Source organism: Equus quagga, chromosome 3 (assembly GCF_021613505.1).
Source record: "Equus quagga isolate Etosha38 chromosome 3, UCLA_HA_Equagga_1.0, whole genome shotgun sequence".
NCBI classification, from domain to species: Eukaryota; Metazoa; Chordata; class Mammalia; order Perissodactyla; family Equidae; genus Equus; species Equus quagga.
Window position 1 is genome coordinate 39993324 of NC_060269.1, and position 17223 is coordinate 40010546.

The 17223-nt window shown below is 35.7% G+C and overlaps 1 protein-coding gene across 6 annotated transcripts in view; it reads left to right on the forward strand.

Annotated features, from left to right (window-relative positions):
- The window catches only part of ARFIP1 (ADP ribosylation factor interacting protein 1), a 121672-nt gene that overhangs the window by 90150 nt on the left and 14299 nt on the right, over window positions 1–17223 (forward strand). For all 6 annotated transcript variants that reach the window (XM_046656502.1, XM_046656506.1, XM_046656507.1 and 3 more), the window contains one exon: window positions 1600–1774. In XM_046656502.1, coding sequence (XP_046512458.1) covers window positions 1600–1774 — 175 coding nt within the window. The remainder of the gene's footprint in view (window positions 1–1599; window positions 1775–17223) is intronic.

Genomic DNA, 17223 nt, shown 5'->3' on the forward strand with positions numbered 1-17223 from the left:
AAGTTGATTCTAGTGTTTTAATTATGTTCTGAGAGGCCTTTCCAGATCCCTAATTTGGTCATTATGTCTCTTGATTTCTACTATACTTTATCCTCCCTCCCTCACGGCAGTTTCCATGATCTCATTTTGTTGTAGTTGTTTAAGAACTTCTCTCCCTCTAGATTGCAAGCTTCTTGAAGATAAACTTTATCTGTTCATCTTTATAGCTCTAGTTTTTAGTGCAGTGCCTGGAATGTAGAAGTTACTCACTTAATAATTTGGTGAATAAATCAGTGTATCAATGAATGAATGAATGATCCTCTTTTGGTCCTGAAAGATCAAGTTTGTTAAATTCAGTATAAGTTAAGAAGAAAGTAGGCTCAGTGTGAGGGACTGGTATATTCTTTCTCAAGTCATATATACAATATAGGTTATGTTGTTTAAAATAGTCTTAATTCCCAGAATACAAGATGGGAATTGTGTTTTAGGTACTTGAATAAAGACTTTTAGTTTTAGGGTGTAAGCTTTGTGATGCTGATTTTCACTAAATTAGAGGTCACTTTGCTGCTTCTTAGCTGAGTACTGAATAGTTGAGACTGCTGGCTAAGTCACTGTTAATAAGCAAGGCAGTGCTGTACTTACACAGATGCTGTGAGAGAGGCATTATGAGGTGCTATGGGATCATGGAGTGATGGTGATTTGGTAACTATTTCATTTAGTGGTGGGAGAATATTAGGGGGAGACATCTCAGGGAACACAAGGTGGTAAAGTGCTCTATAATAGATGCCGTTGTCACATTCTAAATACTAATGTTACAGACATCCATGAAGAGTTGCAGTGTCCCATATGGTAGCCACTAGCTACATGTCTGTTGAGCACTTGAAATATGGCTAGCCTGAATTGAGATGTGATGGAAATGTGAAATACACAATGGATTTCGAAGACTCAGTGTCTCCCCAAAAAGTTAACTAGTTCATCAACAATTTGTTTACATTGATTTCATGCTGCAGTGATAATATTTTGGGTGTATTGGGTAAAATAAAATATATCATTAAAAAACAGGTGAAATTAATTTTTATTATTTTAATGTGACTGCCAGAAAATTTTAAGTTGCATATGTAGCTTGCATTATAATTCTGTTGTCCATTGGTGACCTAGACTACACTTTAAGAATCACTGACCCTCACTGTAACTTCCTGTTGCCTGTTAATTTAAGTATGTCATTCTGAAGTCTACTGTCCTCACCTGCTTTGACTTATAAGTATTAACCGGTTCACATGGGGGATTGATCACTACTCTTGATCTTGTTAGCTTTAGGTTTTGACATCTGCTTTTTTCTAACTGGTTTTTAAATTTAGGAAATTTTACTTGTCAGTTAATATCGTGCTTTGGGAGGAATAGTTAGTGAGATTAAGAAGCAGCTTTTCTCCCCCCATGCTTATATTAATGAGCTCTTCGTGTCAAAGAAATACATGATTTTAAAAGCATGAGATATAAAATACATATGAGAATTAATCTATATTAATGTATAATATGAGACTATGATGTATTTCCAACTCACGTCCTGAACTTATTTCACTTTGTTTTTGTAGTGTACTTCACTTATTCTCTTCTTTCTAGGATTGAATATGATGCCTATCGCACTGATTTGGAAGAACTGAATCTTGGACCACGTGATGCAAACACTCTGCCAAAGATTGAGCAATCACAGCATCTGTTCCAAGCACATAAGGAAAAATATGATAAAATGCGCAATGATGTTTCTATCAAGTTGAAATTTCTAGAAGAAAATAAGGTAAATTTATTTTTTTACCTTCTGAGATCTTTCTGTGGACTTTAAAATGAAGTCTTCCTAAAGAGCCATAAATAGAAAATTTTTTGTTTCTGTTAACTCTTTCATTACAGTTGCAAAACAGAATTCCATTTATAATTGGTGTTTGAGTTTTTAGAAGTACACAAAATATATTTACCTGTCTGTCATAAAAGTCATCATCAGCTCTGCTGTCCTAGTCTTTCGTATATAACAATTGGCAAAAAATACTTGATGTTCAACCTTTGATCTTAAGATCGGTGTTGGTTTCAAGTGCTTTAAAAAGTTATATAATGATAGATTCTGCTCTGAGTATTTTGAAGCCTTTTTATTAATGATAGGTACAGATTTCAGGAAGAGAACAGCATTCTTCCCGGTAACTGGTAAATGAAGAATGACTAAAAGGCCCAGCTTAGGGCTGCAGTTAGCATAACCTCGAAGAAACAAGCCAAGAAATTAATTTTCCATGTTATTTTCATGTTATGTGAACACATCCAAGGACTAGAACAGTGAGAGCTGAGACGGACCTGTTATACGCTTCACTTGGAGATGGATTCAAATAACAGGCTCCTGAGTTTTGGTTTGAGTAAAGAACAGTTACCCACGTTTAACATTTCTTCCATCACACACATACTCAATTTTGTGAGAGGGGCGGCAGCTCTGGAAATGGGAGAGCCAGTAGTGAGCACATTTCAGAGTAGGTGTAGCTCAGTCTTGTGGAGATAGGGTCTTCCCATTGCACGCTGGTGGTCCCCATCCTGTGTTTTACACATCCTCTCAAGTCGTGGTAGGCCGTCAACTCGGCTTTTTTCCAAGTACTCTCTTAAAAATAATTCTTCAGTTCTAATTGTCTGTTGATATCTTCTTGTTTTCCTTAACATTTCCTTACAAACTCGTCTGGCTACCATAAAAGCTGCAGAATGATACATTTCCTTGGGCTCTACCAAGTCCAGCACTATCACTCACTTTTATTTGGCTACAATGGGTGAAAAGTATTCACCAGACAGCAATATCATGGCAATAAAGGAAACCTCAGCCGAGTTATCAGACAGATTGCCCAGCATCATACAAATGAGCACAGTGCAGCCTTTTAGCCTTCATGAGCTGAGCATGTAAGATGGCGTTCATTTTGGTTATTCATATATGTATATATCTATATATACATATGTATTTATCAGTTACACTGTTTATTTTGATGGATAAGGATATATCAACACTTAGATAAAGATGTATATTTTAAATATAAAAATATTTTTGACATACTGCCCTATGATGAATCATCACTATACAGTGTAGTGCTAAATGAAATTTGCTAGCGTTTTATGGGTTGTATCCTAAGCTAATTTGAAGGGAAGGAAAGAAATTCTCCTAATTTGGGGGTTCAGGATCTCTACAAATAGAGAAAATTATTTTAGGAAATCCATAAAATGGTAATTTTGTTCCACTGAGATCTATTGGTATTGTGTGCCAATTTCTGGATAGAGTATGAGTAATTTTTGTTGTCTATGTATTTTCTGTATTTTAGACATTTTCTCTGAAAGGTTGTGTTGCCTTTATAAATAGGAGGGAAAGTTATTTTGGAATCAGTACCCCTAAACCAGCTTATATAGTTCTTGGCAGAATAAGTAAAAAAAATAAGTAAAACAAAGCAGACAGAATCTCTGTCATCTTGAGGTTTACATTCTTATCAGTCAGGTACTTTCATTATCCACATTTTACAGATGAGTGAATTAGTTTTACATCACCTTCTGTGACCACATATGCCCTTCACTTCTCGTCTTTTGGAACTCTAGCTTCCTGATGTCTTCACTGTAAAGATACTCCTCACTTAGTAGGAAGAGGTGTATGACATACCCATGGTCTTCCTTTTCCTGTGTCCAGGATAAGTTCTCCTAGATCCTGGGAACATCAAAATCAATATTTGAGCTGTGGAAAATAAGCTGAAAAAGTGATTTGAGGCCTGTCTAAATCTAGTGTCATTACTGCGTAAAGTAACCCTGTGCTGTATCTGCAAAACAGCTGTAGTGCTAATGTGAGAAATAGAAAGGAGGAACAGAGGTGGCAGTTGTCCTTTCTCCTCTGCCCTTACTTTATCTCCCCTGGTTTTTATTGTCCTCTACCCTGCTCTAGAGTTGAATAGTGTAGTCAAATGACTAGACAAGTTGGACTGTGTCTTTTGCAAAAAATCCTAGATTAACAATATGAAAAGCTGGGTTCCAGACCCACTTCTGTCACCTACTAGCTTTATGACCTTGGACAAGATGCATAGTCTCTTCAAGGTTTTGTATTTTCCTCTGGAAAATGAGGGTAAATCATACCTTGTGGTGAGCAAGTAAAAATAGTGCAGTGTTCTCTGTAAAGTGTAAAGTACTGTTGACAAGTATTTATGGGATTCCTACTGTATGCCAGGCACTTTGGTAGGTGAAGGGATGAAGGAGACGGAAGATAAAGCTCATGACCTGACAGAGTTAGAAAAACATAAGATGGTATTGTTTTCCAGAAGTTATCACCTTCACACTGTCCCCTGGTGGCTTTTAAACTTAACCTGTGTCCTGACCGCTTTGTGGCATTTTTTGCTGGTATGAACAGAAATTGACATTAGAAAGATGTGCCAGGAGACATGAACTGTATGTATTTGAATGTATTTATTTGAAATGTTAAATTATATAATTTGTCATTACATAAGCAACACTTTCTCAATGGTGAATAAGGATAATGAATCGTCTGAGGTGCGTTCAGCCAGTGCTCCTACCTAAGATAAGTAGTTGGCAAAAAAAGCTGCCGAAGACAGAAACGCTGATCATTTGAGAGTGGAAATAGAGTTCTTTTGGCCATAATATTTCAGACTTGGAACTCACAATAATTTCTTACTCTCTTGTCGTTGTTTAAGATAGCTTTTATGTGCCTTCTAGTGATCCCTCATCTAACGTTGTAGTATTTATTTTTGTAGAGAAGTATGATTATGTTATTTTAGTATCTGTAGTATTCTCTACTCATAGCAATAAATAAGTAGCTATTATCTAGACGTACATCAGGCTTCTACGATTTCAGATACATTGGTGGTGGTCCAAAGGCATTAACCGGAAAGCTAAAGCAGCTCTGTTCAGTAGAACTTTGGCAGTGATGGAAGTGCTCTCTGTCTGTGCTTTCCTGGTAGCCACTAGCCAAGTGTGCTGCTGGTCACGTGAGGCATCGCTAATGCAGTGAATCTTTATTTTATTTTAAAGTTTAAGTAAGTTTAAAATTATTTTAATTAAAATTTAAGTAGCCGCAGGTGGCTAGTAGCTGTTGTATTAGCACAAATGCCAATTCTTAAAATTTCTCTGATTTGAGAAAACTTGCTTAACCTCTCTGAGCCTCAGATTCCTTATAAATAAAAAGGGGATAGTAGCACCTGCTTTACAAGGTTGCTTTTGAGTAGTAGTGATAATGTGTAAAGCTCCCAATAAATGCCTTGACAACAAGTTAAGAACTTAATAAATGAAAGCTGCTGGTATTGGAGGCAATAGTGTTTTTATTAGTTATGTTGGAAAGAAAATATGTACAACTTGCCTAGTCATTTGTTAACAAGTAATCCAAAGAAGTATGTGCAAAGTTCCAAATTACTGGCACAGATGACAAGTTCAAAAGTGCTGTGGACTGGGCTGTTCAGGGAAATCTTCAAGATCCATGGAAGAGAGAGGACTTCAGGTCTAGCCTTGAGAGATCAGAAGGAGGGACCTAAAAGAATTGGGAGGAGAACTTGCTTGGCAAGGGGAGTGGCTGCATGTAAGAATAGAGGAATATACATCTTTAATAGAGAAGTAGACAACCGTCATGGGACATAGCCATCACAAATTTTAAAGGAAGAGAGAAGCAGAAAGGTAGTTGCAAGCCAGATAATATTGAGCCTTGATCACATGAAGATTGAATTGTGGTCTCAAAAGCGATGCATACTGAATAGTGATGGAAGAAGGGGACACCTTTATCACCAGCCAGATCATCTCTGTAAATTTTTAATGTCAGTCAGATGACTCTCTCATCCAATTTTATCTTGTTGGCATTGAAGAACTTTTGAAGTTGGGAGTAACAGAAAAAATTATGATTTAAAAACACTCTCCAGGCACTGTAGTTTAGAGGAAGAAGGAAAGTAGAAGCACGCAAGCCCATGAGGAATCTTTCATAGCCAAATGAAATGATTAAGAGCCAGGACTAGGGTCACTACAGTAGCAGTAGAAAGGAAAAGTACAGTGATTTCAAGGCTGTGTGACGGGGGTTGGGAAATCTACATCGGAAGCTGGTTTGGCTTGAAGGTTGTGAGGGATGTGGGATGGGAATTTGTGTTTAACCCGGTGTTTAGTTTGAGATAATGACAAGATTTTCTAGTGGAAACAATTGGTAGGAAGTTAATGATGTGGGTTTGGAGTTTGGATGAGCAGAGTCGGGGTTTCAGAGATAAAGGTTTGGAAGTCATTGTTTTAAGAATAACATTGTTATTGTCTCATCTGCTCTTATTTTGACCTACCTTACTATAAAATAAAAAAAGAAAATTGCTTTTGTTCTCAAGGATTTTATGTTCTTAGATAGCCTAGAGATATCTGTTGTTTTTGGCTTTCCACAGTTGTCATCAAGCTAAGTTTCAGTGTGGACTCAATAGACCAGCTATGTCTAAAATAAAATCTGTTAAAAAAACCTCTCATCTTCTTATCGTTTTTATTTGACTCTTCACAACTATAAAGAGATAATGTTGGTCTCTTATTTTAAGCACTAAATAGATATAATTTGAAGACTTAGATCCCTGAGAAAACTTTTCTCTGTTTTTTTATTGTTGTTAAGCACCTTTTACCCTTTTCTTTTATTTTTAATAGCTCTAACAAAGGGAGGAAAAAGCAAGCCTTTGGGCCTGGGAACTGTCTATCATCCCTGTTTGCTTTCTTGGCAGTTTGAATCTGTTTCTTTGTTCTTTTGTTAAACTACAGCTGAATTTGTACCTTAATATCTCTTTTATATGCAGTTGTCAGGTAATCTACTTAGCACTTGAATTTTAATAAAATATAGTATACTCTTCCTATTTCTTAAATATTGTATATTGAGTTTTTTAAGAACATAAGTTATCTGAAACATCAGTGAGTGTGCTATTTTGTAATCTGATGACATCCTGAAGACTACTACTTTCTTCAAAGCTGTTTTCATAGCTTTTTTGGGGCAGGGGGGCTTTCTTTTGATTCTCATCTCATGGCTTTTGGAGTGTCTTCCCATAGCAACACTTATCTAAAATGAGAGGCCAGACAACCAAACAGCTAGAATAGTGCATAAAGTAAAAGCAAATAGTCATTGAGTAAAGGACTAAAAGCCATTCCTGTGACTGTCTTAATACATTTTAGTGGCCAAACATTGTGAGAATGTTTTTATTTGTTTCATTCTTACAACTTTTAAAAAAGATTTGAGAGGGATAGGGAGGTAGACTCAGCTATAGTTTAGAAAATCGAGGGGCCGGCCCCGTGGCCGAGTGGTTAAGTTCACGCGCTCCGCTGCAGGCGCCTGGGGTTTCCCCGGTTTGGTTCTGGGCATGGACCTAGCACCGCTCATCAGGCCATGCTGAGGCGGCGTCCCACACGGCACAACCAGGAGGACCCACAACTAGAATATACAACTGTGTACTGGGAAGCTTTGGAGAGAAGAAGGAGGAAAAAAAAGACAGAAGATTGGCAGCAGATGTTAGCTCAGGTGCCAATCTTAAAAAAAAAAAAATTGAGGTGTTTATATTTACTTAGTCCAGCCTTCCTTCTCTCTGGCAAAACAAAGGGAATAGGTGTGTAAAATATACACATTCCTGTGTATGTGCATGGATGAATGTTGAGTGATATGTGCACATATCTGTATTTGTCATTTAACCTTAATGGAAAAACTTGAATTCTTCTGCTATTTCCAGTCTATACTCTATCCACCCACCCTCCTGATATATTGTTTACTTTTAACTTAGACAACCCTTATTAATCTCAGATATTCTCTTCCTTGTTTACTAAACAACATTGAGTTGCATAGCAGTAAGGACAAAGTTAATTAGGCTCTTCTAATGTTTCTCTTTTCATCACTATTTCTCCTTTTTTAGACCTTTAAATAATGTAACTTAAGCTATTTTGTGCCTTAAGGCAGTTTAGCTTTTATCGTTCCTTTCAAGTTTCAAAACAAAACATAGGCTACTTTAGTAAAGAGAGAGAATTAGATATTTCTGGTGCTTTGCAGAATTTGTGAGAGTAGGTACCATGCCTTCTTTTACAGCCATCATGATGCCTAGCAATGGTGTTAAAAGTATAGTAGTCATTTAGCAAATGCATATCTGCATTTCTTTTCAGAATTAGCGGTCCACTGCAGGGAAGTGAAGGAGATGAGAGTAAATGAGAGTCAACTAGGATGGGCTAGAAGGTGAATCCTGCTTACCTCGCTCTGCGTTAGTAAGGGCAAAGCTTGCTTTCTCAGAAATGCTTCTATTGTCTGCAGTAGGTACTATTTGCATGGAAAGAGGAAGCAAAAATTTAGAGAAAAATAGACAGATCAATGTGAGCAACTCTCATGTTTATTTTTTAAAAAAACAACTTTTTATATGGCATAGAACCACAAAGAATGTGGAAAGAGTAATTTAGATTAATATTTCCCTTAAGATGAGTATAATTTAACTTGGGAGTGGTAAATCTCTTTTCAGGACTACTAGTTTACTGTGGGGGAAAAAAACCCTGAATTTGTCAAAAGATTGAACAAAGCAGCTTAAGATATAAATAAAAAGTCCTTACTCATTATATTCTTATTTTAAGAAGGATAAAATATACTCTTACTTTAAAGCTAATGTCAGTTAATTAGTTTTAACCGTAAATGCAGGGGTTTTTCCCTTATTAGATTTCAGTGACTTACAGGATGACAAGGGGGGCAGGAAAAGATGAACCAGATTTGGGATCTATCCTGGACACATATTTGATTAATATAGCTACTAATTTAAAAAAATGTTTTTCTTAAAAATCGTATCATTCCAAATCTTAGATTGATGAAACAACGGTTGTTTTCACTCACACTATATTTTATATATAATCATAATACAATAGTATTCCTGTGTGTTAGGATTTCTTTTCTAATATAGTATTTATTACATTATTTCTTTTCTAGTATATTACAGAATTATTTCATGTGTATCTTATTGTGTATTTAACTGTTCAGAGAAAAATCCAGTGAACTAAAGTGGTGAGGCAGGAGAAAGAGGGGAATACAAAGAGAATAAAAAACCTAGAATGGAGTAAACATGCTCATGTAATGTGAGACAGCTATATATGTAGTTGTGATGACTCAGTGGCTTTATGCACATACGTACTGTAATAGGAAATACTCAAGCCTAGTACCTATAAAAATATGCTATAAATGTTTGGAAAGCCAGCTGAAGGTCAGTTGGGCCAGAACATAATGAGGACAGGGGGAGTAGCTCTGGATGAAGCTGGACAAGTAGGTAGGGGCCTACCCAAGGGTGAAATGACATATGTACAAGGTTACTCATTGCAGCATCGTAGTGTCAAAAGATGAGAAACAACCCAATAGTTAGACAATGGAATACTTTGCAGCTGTTTAAAAAAAAAGAATAGGGATGCTATTGTTAGAAAAATCATCGGAACGTAACTATAAAATGAAAAGAGCAAGGAGCAAAACAGTCCATATGGTTCAATACCTTTCCTGTAAGAAGAAGGAAATAAGAATGTATAATCCTGTTTTCTTGTGCTTGCATAAAGAAAAACCGGAAGAGTTAACTAATTAAAATTGGTTACCTATGAGGGAAACAGAGTAGTTGGAGACAGGAGTGAGAAGGAGACTTCTCATTATGTGCTTTTTATAGCCTTTCAACTTTGATCTTACCTATTCAAATAATAAGATTTAATTATAAAAAGAAAGGAAAATAAGTACAGCCAGAAAATGTTTTTTAAATAGTATGCCTTATCTTTTTGCAAAATGAGACTCAACTAGATTTCTATTTTTCAAACACAATCTAATATATGTATTCATATAGCCTATACTTTTCCTCTTAGCTTAAAATCAAATGATCAGTTCTGTGTTGGAGAGAACGGAAAAACAGTTAACTTGCTGGGACATGAGTTCCCTACATCATTCTTCAGTGGCTGATTAGAAATGCTGTGCTGTAGTACCTTCCATTTATATCAGAAAATATTTCCATGTATAGTACCATGTTTGCTGCTGTTAGTGGTTTAGCTCCCAGATCCCTTTAAAATTTTTTCTAAACCCACATGGAAGAGGAAAAATTTGCCTTTGGTTTGCATTGCCGCTTTTCTTTCTTTAGAAAAGAGGTAGAAATTAACTATCCTTATGTAAACCATACAACAAAAAAGAATTGTGAGTTGTGGGTTGATTTTGAAATTAGCATTGTCCAAGCCATACCTATCCAGAATCAGTCAGTAATGTGCAATCAGCCAGTGAATTCAGGAGAGAGAGCATGTCTGATTAAGTTATTCATGTAGTCTCTCTCTCAGTTGTGCTAAGATTTCCAGCAAGCAGTTTTTGTGAAGGGAGGGGTGTTTTGTACAAAGGGTTTAAAAGCTTTCCAGGGGGGGATAGCTTTATAATCATGAATTGCTGTTTTTATAGCTTTGATTTGGTTCTCTCTATTTTTTGGCAGTTACAAAGTACGTAATGGTTTTTGGTCAGAAGTGATGAACTCATTTGTAGGGCGAGATGTTTGGGCTTCATTTTGTGTTCTCTATTTTAGAGAGGAGGGGATTCTTTGGTCCTTTCACTTTGAGTGGATAGGATTCACTTGTAAAAGTTCTCAACCATTACTACTACAGTATATCTGTTCTCTAAAATGCGTGATACTTCAGATCCACATTTCACTTATTTTGCCAAGCTTGGATATCACCCAAGTCAGGTCACCCAGTTTTGTGATAAAGGTGAGTTTTTAAGTGATCGATATAAGATTTGAACAGATCACTAATAATCTGCATTGGTTTTGGTGGCAGTAGCTTTACTGCACTTTTTAAAATTAGTTCTTAGTTCCAATCTCTTCGATTTACTTAAAAGTAAAACCTTTAATAATTATTTCTGAGTAAAATCTCAAAAGATGTTAGCAGTATTTAAGAATTTGACTTGGTGGTGTTGTTTTAGCCTTTCCTTGATGTCCTCACAGTAATGACTTAGCACTTTTGTTGACCACATGTATATATATATTCCTTCCATGACTCATCTACACTTTGCTTTGTTAGATTAAAAATATCATTTGATAACTAGGTTTTTCTTTATTCCTCTTAAACCTTAAACATTTTGGTTCCCTATCCTTATTTCTTCTCTTAAATTTTCAAAAGATGCTTTTTTTTTTCAGTACGTTTTTAAAGGTGCTTGTTTTGGACTACTATAATGCCTAATCCTAAAGAAATGTTGTATAAAGGTGTTATGACAAACTTCCTACTGACAAGCAACTTACAGTCTAATGGAGAACATTTAATAAAAATCTGTTATATACAAAATGCTGAGTTAAGCATGAGAAAGAAGAAATGTCGAAGTGGATGAAGGAAAACATTAGTGTGGGCTAGAAGTGCCTGCTAGGTTAGGTAACAGTATATAGGAGATTTGGTTTTTAATCTTAAAAAAGAGTTTTCTAAGATATAATATAGAACCATACTTACGAAGGAAAACTATTTTTTGAATGTGAACATGAGTGTGAATGGGCCGTTGGTTTAATTGTAAGTTCCTGTTGCCAAATGTCCAAAGGCCATTGAGAACAGCGTCACCTAATTGATGAAAGGAAATACCCAGTTCCGTAACTACTCTTCTGTACCTAAATTAATTTTGAACTTCGAGTTCAGATGCTAACTTGAATGATTTATGCTACTAAATATTTCCTCTATCAACTTGAAAGTTTCTTTCTTTCTTCCCCTATGTATTACTGTAGTGCCCAGGGCTTTTTCCAATTAAAGCACATATCATACTGTGCTGTGAATGCCTGCAGGTCTATTTTTTTCCCTAGAGGTAAGCTCCATGGATGCATCCATAGAGCGTTCCCTTCCTACAGTAAGTGAATTGATGGACCCTGATCTTTGGAGTAACCTGTATATGGAAGAAGCTCTCTGTAAGTATTTTGTATAATATCTTTGTGTATATCTACCTAAACCGTGATCTAGGTGATCATATACTAATGTACAGATGATGATGCTGAAATTTAGCGAAGTTTCACAGTCAGACCAGGATTCAAATCTAGATGTGTTTGATGCCACAGCCCTGCTTTTAGTAAAGTGGCATGCTATAATGCTACTCCAAGTAAGGTTCTTAAAATAGCGGGGGGAGAAGATGGGAGATAACCTTGGAAAACAGAAGCCATATTGGTCGCATCTAAACGTGGAGCTCTTGGAAGGAAGGGAGGAAGGGGAGGGAGCTAACACTGTCCCTCATACAACAGAAGGGCAATAGACATTTTTGTTAAGGGGGAAAGCCAGTGCATTGAGACTTTTCATGTACCATTGGATAAAGAAGTATAGCATGTTCCCACAGTTTTGTGACCTACTGTTACTGGAGTTTACAGATTATGTTTCATCAACTATCTTCTTTTCAAAACATGACTGCCCTTTTTTCTCATAGGATGCTTTTTTTTTTAACCTGCTTGTCAGCGATTTGTTGAAACTAATCCCAATGAGTCAGAAAAATAAAATCTGTTCTTCCACCTCCACTTGTCCTTCATATTTGTCTCTCCTTCTCTCACTCTCTTCCCAATGCCCACACCCATATTTTTGATAGTGCTTCTCTTTCTTAACTGGTAGTTGCTTCGACATGACAGGCATTTCCAAAGCTATTACAAAGTAATAAAATACTTCACGAACCTAATAAAAGGCGAAGACAGGTATACTGTCCTGCTCATTTCTCTTCTGATCTCTTACTTAATGGAAAAGATAATGATGGGCAGAGAAGGCATATAATTATACATTTTTAAGTAGTTGGGGGGTAAAGAAAGGAGTTAATATTTTACATATTAGTGGTTGGAGACTTCTTACTAAAGAATGATTTTGTTCCAGATTTTCCTCATGTGTAAGCCAAGCTACTGCTCCAATATTGTTGTACACTTAATATAAACCCCTACTTTGTAGAATTACTGAGAGAGCCAATAATTGCTTTGAAGAACTTAACAATTGTACATATATTGCAACTAATTTTCATTTTAACTAAAAATTGCCTCTTTCCGTTTAATCACTTCAGTGTCTCTGATAAGAAGGTATACCATCTGAATTTGATTTGGAAAGAATTCATTTGGTAGAAATAAAGTGTCTTTTTATGGTTTTGATGCCGACAAAGTAATACTTTAAGTTTTTTCAGTCAGTAACTTTGTAAATGGCACTTATCTTCTATTGATACATGCTGTGTAGGCAGGAGAAAGTTTTCAGGGTAATCCACTTGGCATCATCTATCAGTCCTGCTCTTAAATTTCTCTTACCCATTTTCTGTTTGAAAGCCCAGCTTGTCTCTGCCTTAGTCATCAGTGTTGAAGTTTGTTTTGCCCTTTAACAATTCACGTATTGTATGGTATATTTTAGGTCATTCACCAGATGTTGCTATGGTGGCTTTGCTTATGTCTGATCTGAGTTGTTCATTGTTTGGCAGATCTTTATGTAAGTTCTTTGTAATTGAGTTCACAATGATTTAGTGTACTTCTAAATTACTGTAATTGTTTCTAATGTTAGGTTTTGAAAATTTGTCAAATTTGTCATCATCCTATTTCTGCCTGGAATCGTTGCCTCTATCTTCTTTTGCTCCTATTTTAAATCTCTGCTTTTCTGTTCTATTTTATTTATCCTTATAACTACTTTAAATCTTTTCTAAGTTAGGACACACATAGATAGTTCAATATAGATTTTTTTCCTGCTCTGTAATTGTGGAAAGATTATATGAAGGTTTAATATTGCATTATTGTTCATAATTTTAGAAAGAATTAACTTTTATTTCTTTCATTTACTCCAACCCTTGTGTTAGATCCTTGTCCTGAGGATATGAAATGCAACTTCAGGGCCAGAGACAAAGTTAGGAAGGAGGTTAAAGTATATCATTTCTACATTTCTACCCTTTCTTTAAGTGTTCTGCCATCTCTTTTTCAGTTGTTTCAAACTTTATTTAAGATCTTTACCAAATGTTTATTGCTTTATAAATAGAGGCAAGTTAGAATTAGAATAGGTGAAAGAATGCGGGCCAGACTTGGAGTAGCTCTTCCTGAGTTCCCCGAATCCCGGCTCGTCTGCTGTCTGGCCGTCTCAGCTGAAGTAAGTTACTTCACTGTCCGAGTTACATGGAGAGGATAGCAGGCCACACAGAGTAGGTGTAAGGGTAACGTTATCTGTCACACAGAAAGTGCTTCGCAAAATCCACTGTGACCCACCCTACCAAAGAATACTCCACCAAAAACACTCGGCTGTTTCTGTGATTCTGTGTGCTCGTCGCTTCTCGTCATCTGATAGCATAAATATAGAACTAAATTGAAAAAGTATAATGCTCCTAAAATATTTCCTCAAACATTTTGGCTTTTGGCCTCTTCTCCTGAAAGTAGAGTTTGATCTTCTGCTCATCCTTCTTCATCTCTCTCCCTAAGCTAATTCTGTTTGAGAAGCCAGAATCTTTCTTAGATTGACCTCTACAAGGCCAAGCAGCCAGTAAAGTGAACCTGATTACCAAGCCAAATAACGTAATACTTTTAAGTCTTCTTAAAACTGCTTATATGTAGTGACAACAGCACCGTCATTACTACAATTGCTAAAATTAGTTATCTTTAAAATTGTATTGCAACTGCTTTTCTAATATTACTTAATTGTTCCTTTTATTGGTACTGATTTCTATTTATTTAATGACTGAAGCATCCTGAGGATTCTTTGTAGCATATCAGTCAGAGTTGCATTTAGGACACCACATGAATACATATTATAGTGCAAGTTAGTTAATCAAAAATAGGCAGAAAAGCAGAATATTCTAAGCTTTTAATTCATTTAGTTTAGAAAATATATTCAATATAAATTGATTTATTAGTTTATTTTAATTTCCCTTTATTTTTGATTTAGTAATGGTTTGATTGGATAAAAGAGTCAACTTACTATTCTTATTTAAATTTGTGTCTGATTTTGAAGGCATACTACCAAAACTAAAACTTGTACTAGGATAACACATTATCAGTGCTAATAGAAAAATGAGGTAAGTTATCTGTTTTGGTATAAAATAGCTTCTAAGATTAATGTGACAGTGAAATTTTATACTTTATTTCTATAGTTATAATTGAAAAGCTGTGAATCCCCAAAGGCTCTCTCTCTCCCAGGGAACTGCTCTGAAGTGTGTGTATACTTTAAAAGCCTTACACATCAGCCTTCTCACAATTACTGGGAGAATGTTTTTGTGAAAATACGTATTGTTTTGTTGTGAAAACTAGAATTCAGTCCTAAAAGTTACCCTCTTTGATTGATTTCCCAAGGATTAAGTTCCTTTGGGGCGTGGGGAAGCATTTTAAATACTGCTAATACACTAGGTTTGAGGCTTTGTTAGTGGGCTACCATGCCTTGCTCAGCTACAAGGAGAGGTGTGTCTCTGTGTGCGGTTTGTCAGGCCCCCAGGGAATGAGGCAACTGACGTGTGCTGACATTTGCAGGGTTAGCTGGAAACTGTCCTATGCTCTTCCCACTTTCTGTCTGATTCTGACTTTCTAGACTGTTGCAACAGCTCTCTTACAGGTGCAGGACATGAATCAAGTCCTGTTTTCTGCTTTTATGGTCTCTTCTAATTCTAAAACATTGGGAATTAACATTCAAGTCAAAAAACTTTTGTGACCAAAGAACCGTAAAGTAATTGGCTAGAACCTACTTCTGAAAATTAGAATTAAGAATACAGATGCCCCTTAGTTGTTCTGTAATTCCAGGAGCCAAGGATCATCCAAAATAGGAAAACAAGAAAGGCCAAATAATACTAGTAGAGCGAGGTGGAGAATGAGTTTGTGATCCAGGCAGGTTACCAGCTTGAAAACCTTAAAGAAGTACGGTAACTGTAAGTAGAGAAGAGCGTTTAATTACTGGGGTGGTTCGTAAACTGATACATAAACTTTCAGTTGAATTTAATAAATCTCTAAAAGAGGAGCCAGTTTCTGTCCTTAAAAATAGAAATTTTTTTTAATTGAAAGAAAGGCTTTCAAAAGAAGGGCTTTTTGAGAGCCATTTGAGTTTCCATACATATGTATACCTCTACTTAGAAAGCAATTACTTTTCTCAGAAGATTTTAGTAGAAAGGAACCATAAAAATTATCTGAATCTCAGTTTCTTCATTATGCAAGTGAGAAGATAGTTCACATAATAAACTTGGGATAGAAATGGGAATTGAGCCCGATTTTCCTGAGTCTTTTATTCTACTTCAACTATATCAGCTTCCTTCTGCAGTTAACAAGAGTCGCTACAGGCAAAGAAAGGGATTATCTGCTTAATGGCACAGAAAGGAGAAGATTAATAAATGGTTTATTTGTGTTAAATTCGGTTTGTTCCTAATCTGGAAAATGCCATTTTGGAGAAGGAAATTTTACCTAAATCTGCTTTGCAAAAATTCAGAATACATCACATGTCACTTCGTGAGGATTGTGACATTGTATTTTAGGGACAGATATGAGTTTTCCTTGAATTCTCTGAGGTCTGTTACTTCAGACTCCACAAACAAAGGTGAATGTCTTGAATATAAACAGAACTTCAGAGATAATTAGAATCTGGAAAGATTATTTGAAATTTTCTGATTTAGTTTGATTTTTACATCTGTCAACTTATTTATAGTCTTTTTTTGAAACTGTCTGAAATGAATCATAAAGCTTCATATTTTTTCTCATCTTTTTAAAAAATAACATTTGATATACATACAAAATAATATATGTAATTCATGTATGTTATAAAGCATAATAATGAACATCTGTGACCCTTCCACCCAACCCAAGAACTAGAACATTACCAGTAATTTGTTTCTATCTTCATATTCCTTCCCTAACCCATCCTCTCACCAGTCCCCTACCTTACATTTTGTTTATTCATTCTACTGTTAAAGGACATTTGCACCGTTTCTGTATCTGCTATAATTGTTCCTGACCATGCCTCACAGGGAATTGTGAATGTTTAAAAGATAAAGCCAAATTGTTTTCCAGTGTCGATGAACCAGTTTACATTCTCACTAGCAGTGTATACAAATTCCCTTTGATCCATATTTTTTCCAAGTGAGTAAACTGATATTTTTGTGTGTGTTCTTCACTTTTTGTTTCCCTCATTATTTGTTGATCATATATGTGTTTCTTCCAGTAGAAAATGCCAATTCATGTCTTTGCCCATACTTCTGCTGTGTTATTTGGTTTTTTTCTATTGGTTTTTAGGAGCTCTTCATATATTTTTCACTAATCTTTTTTTGGTTATATTTTTATATATATTTTA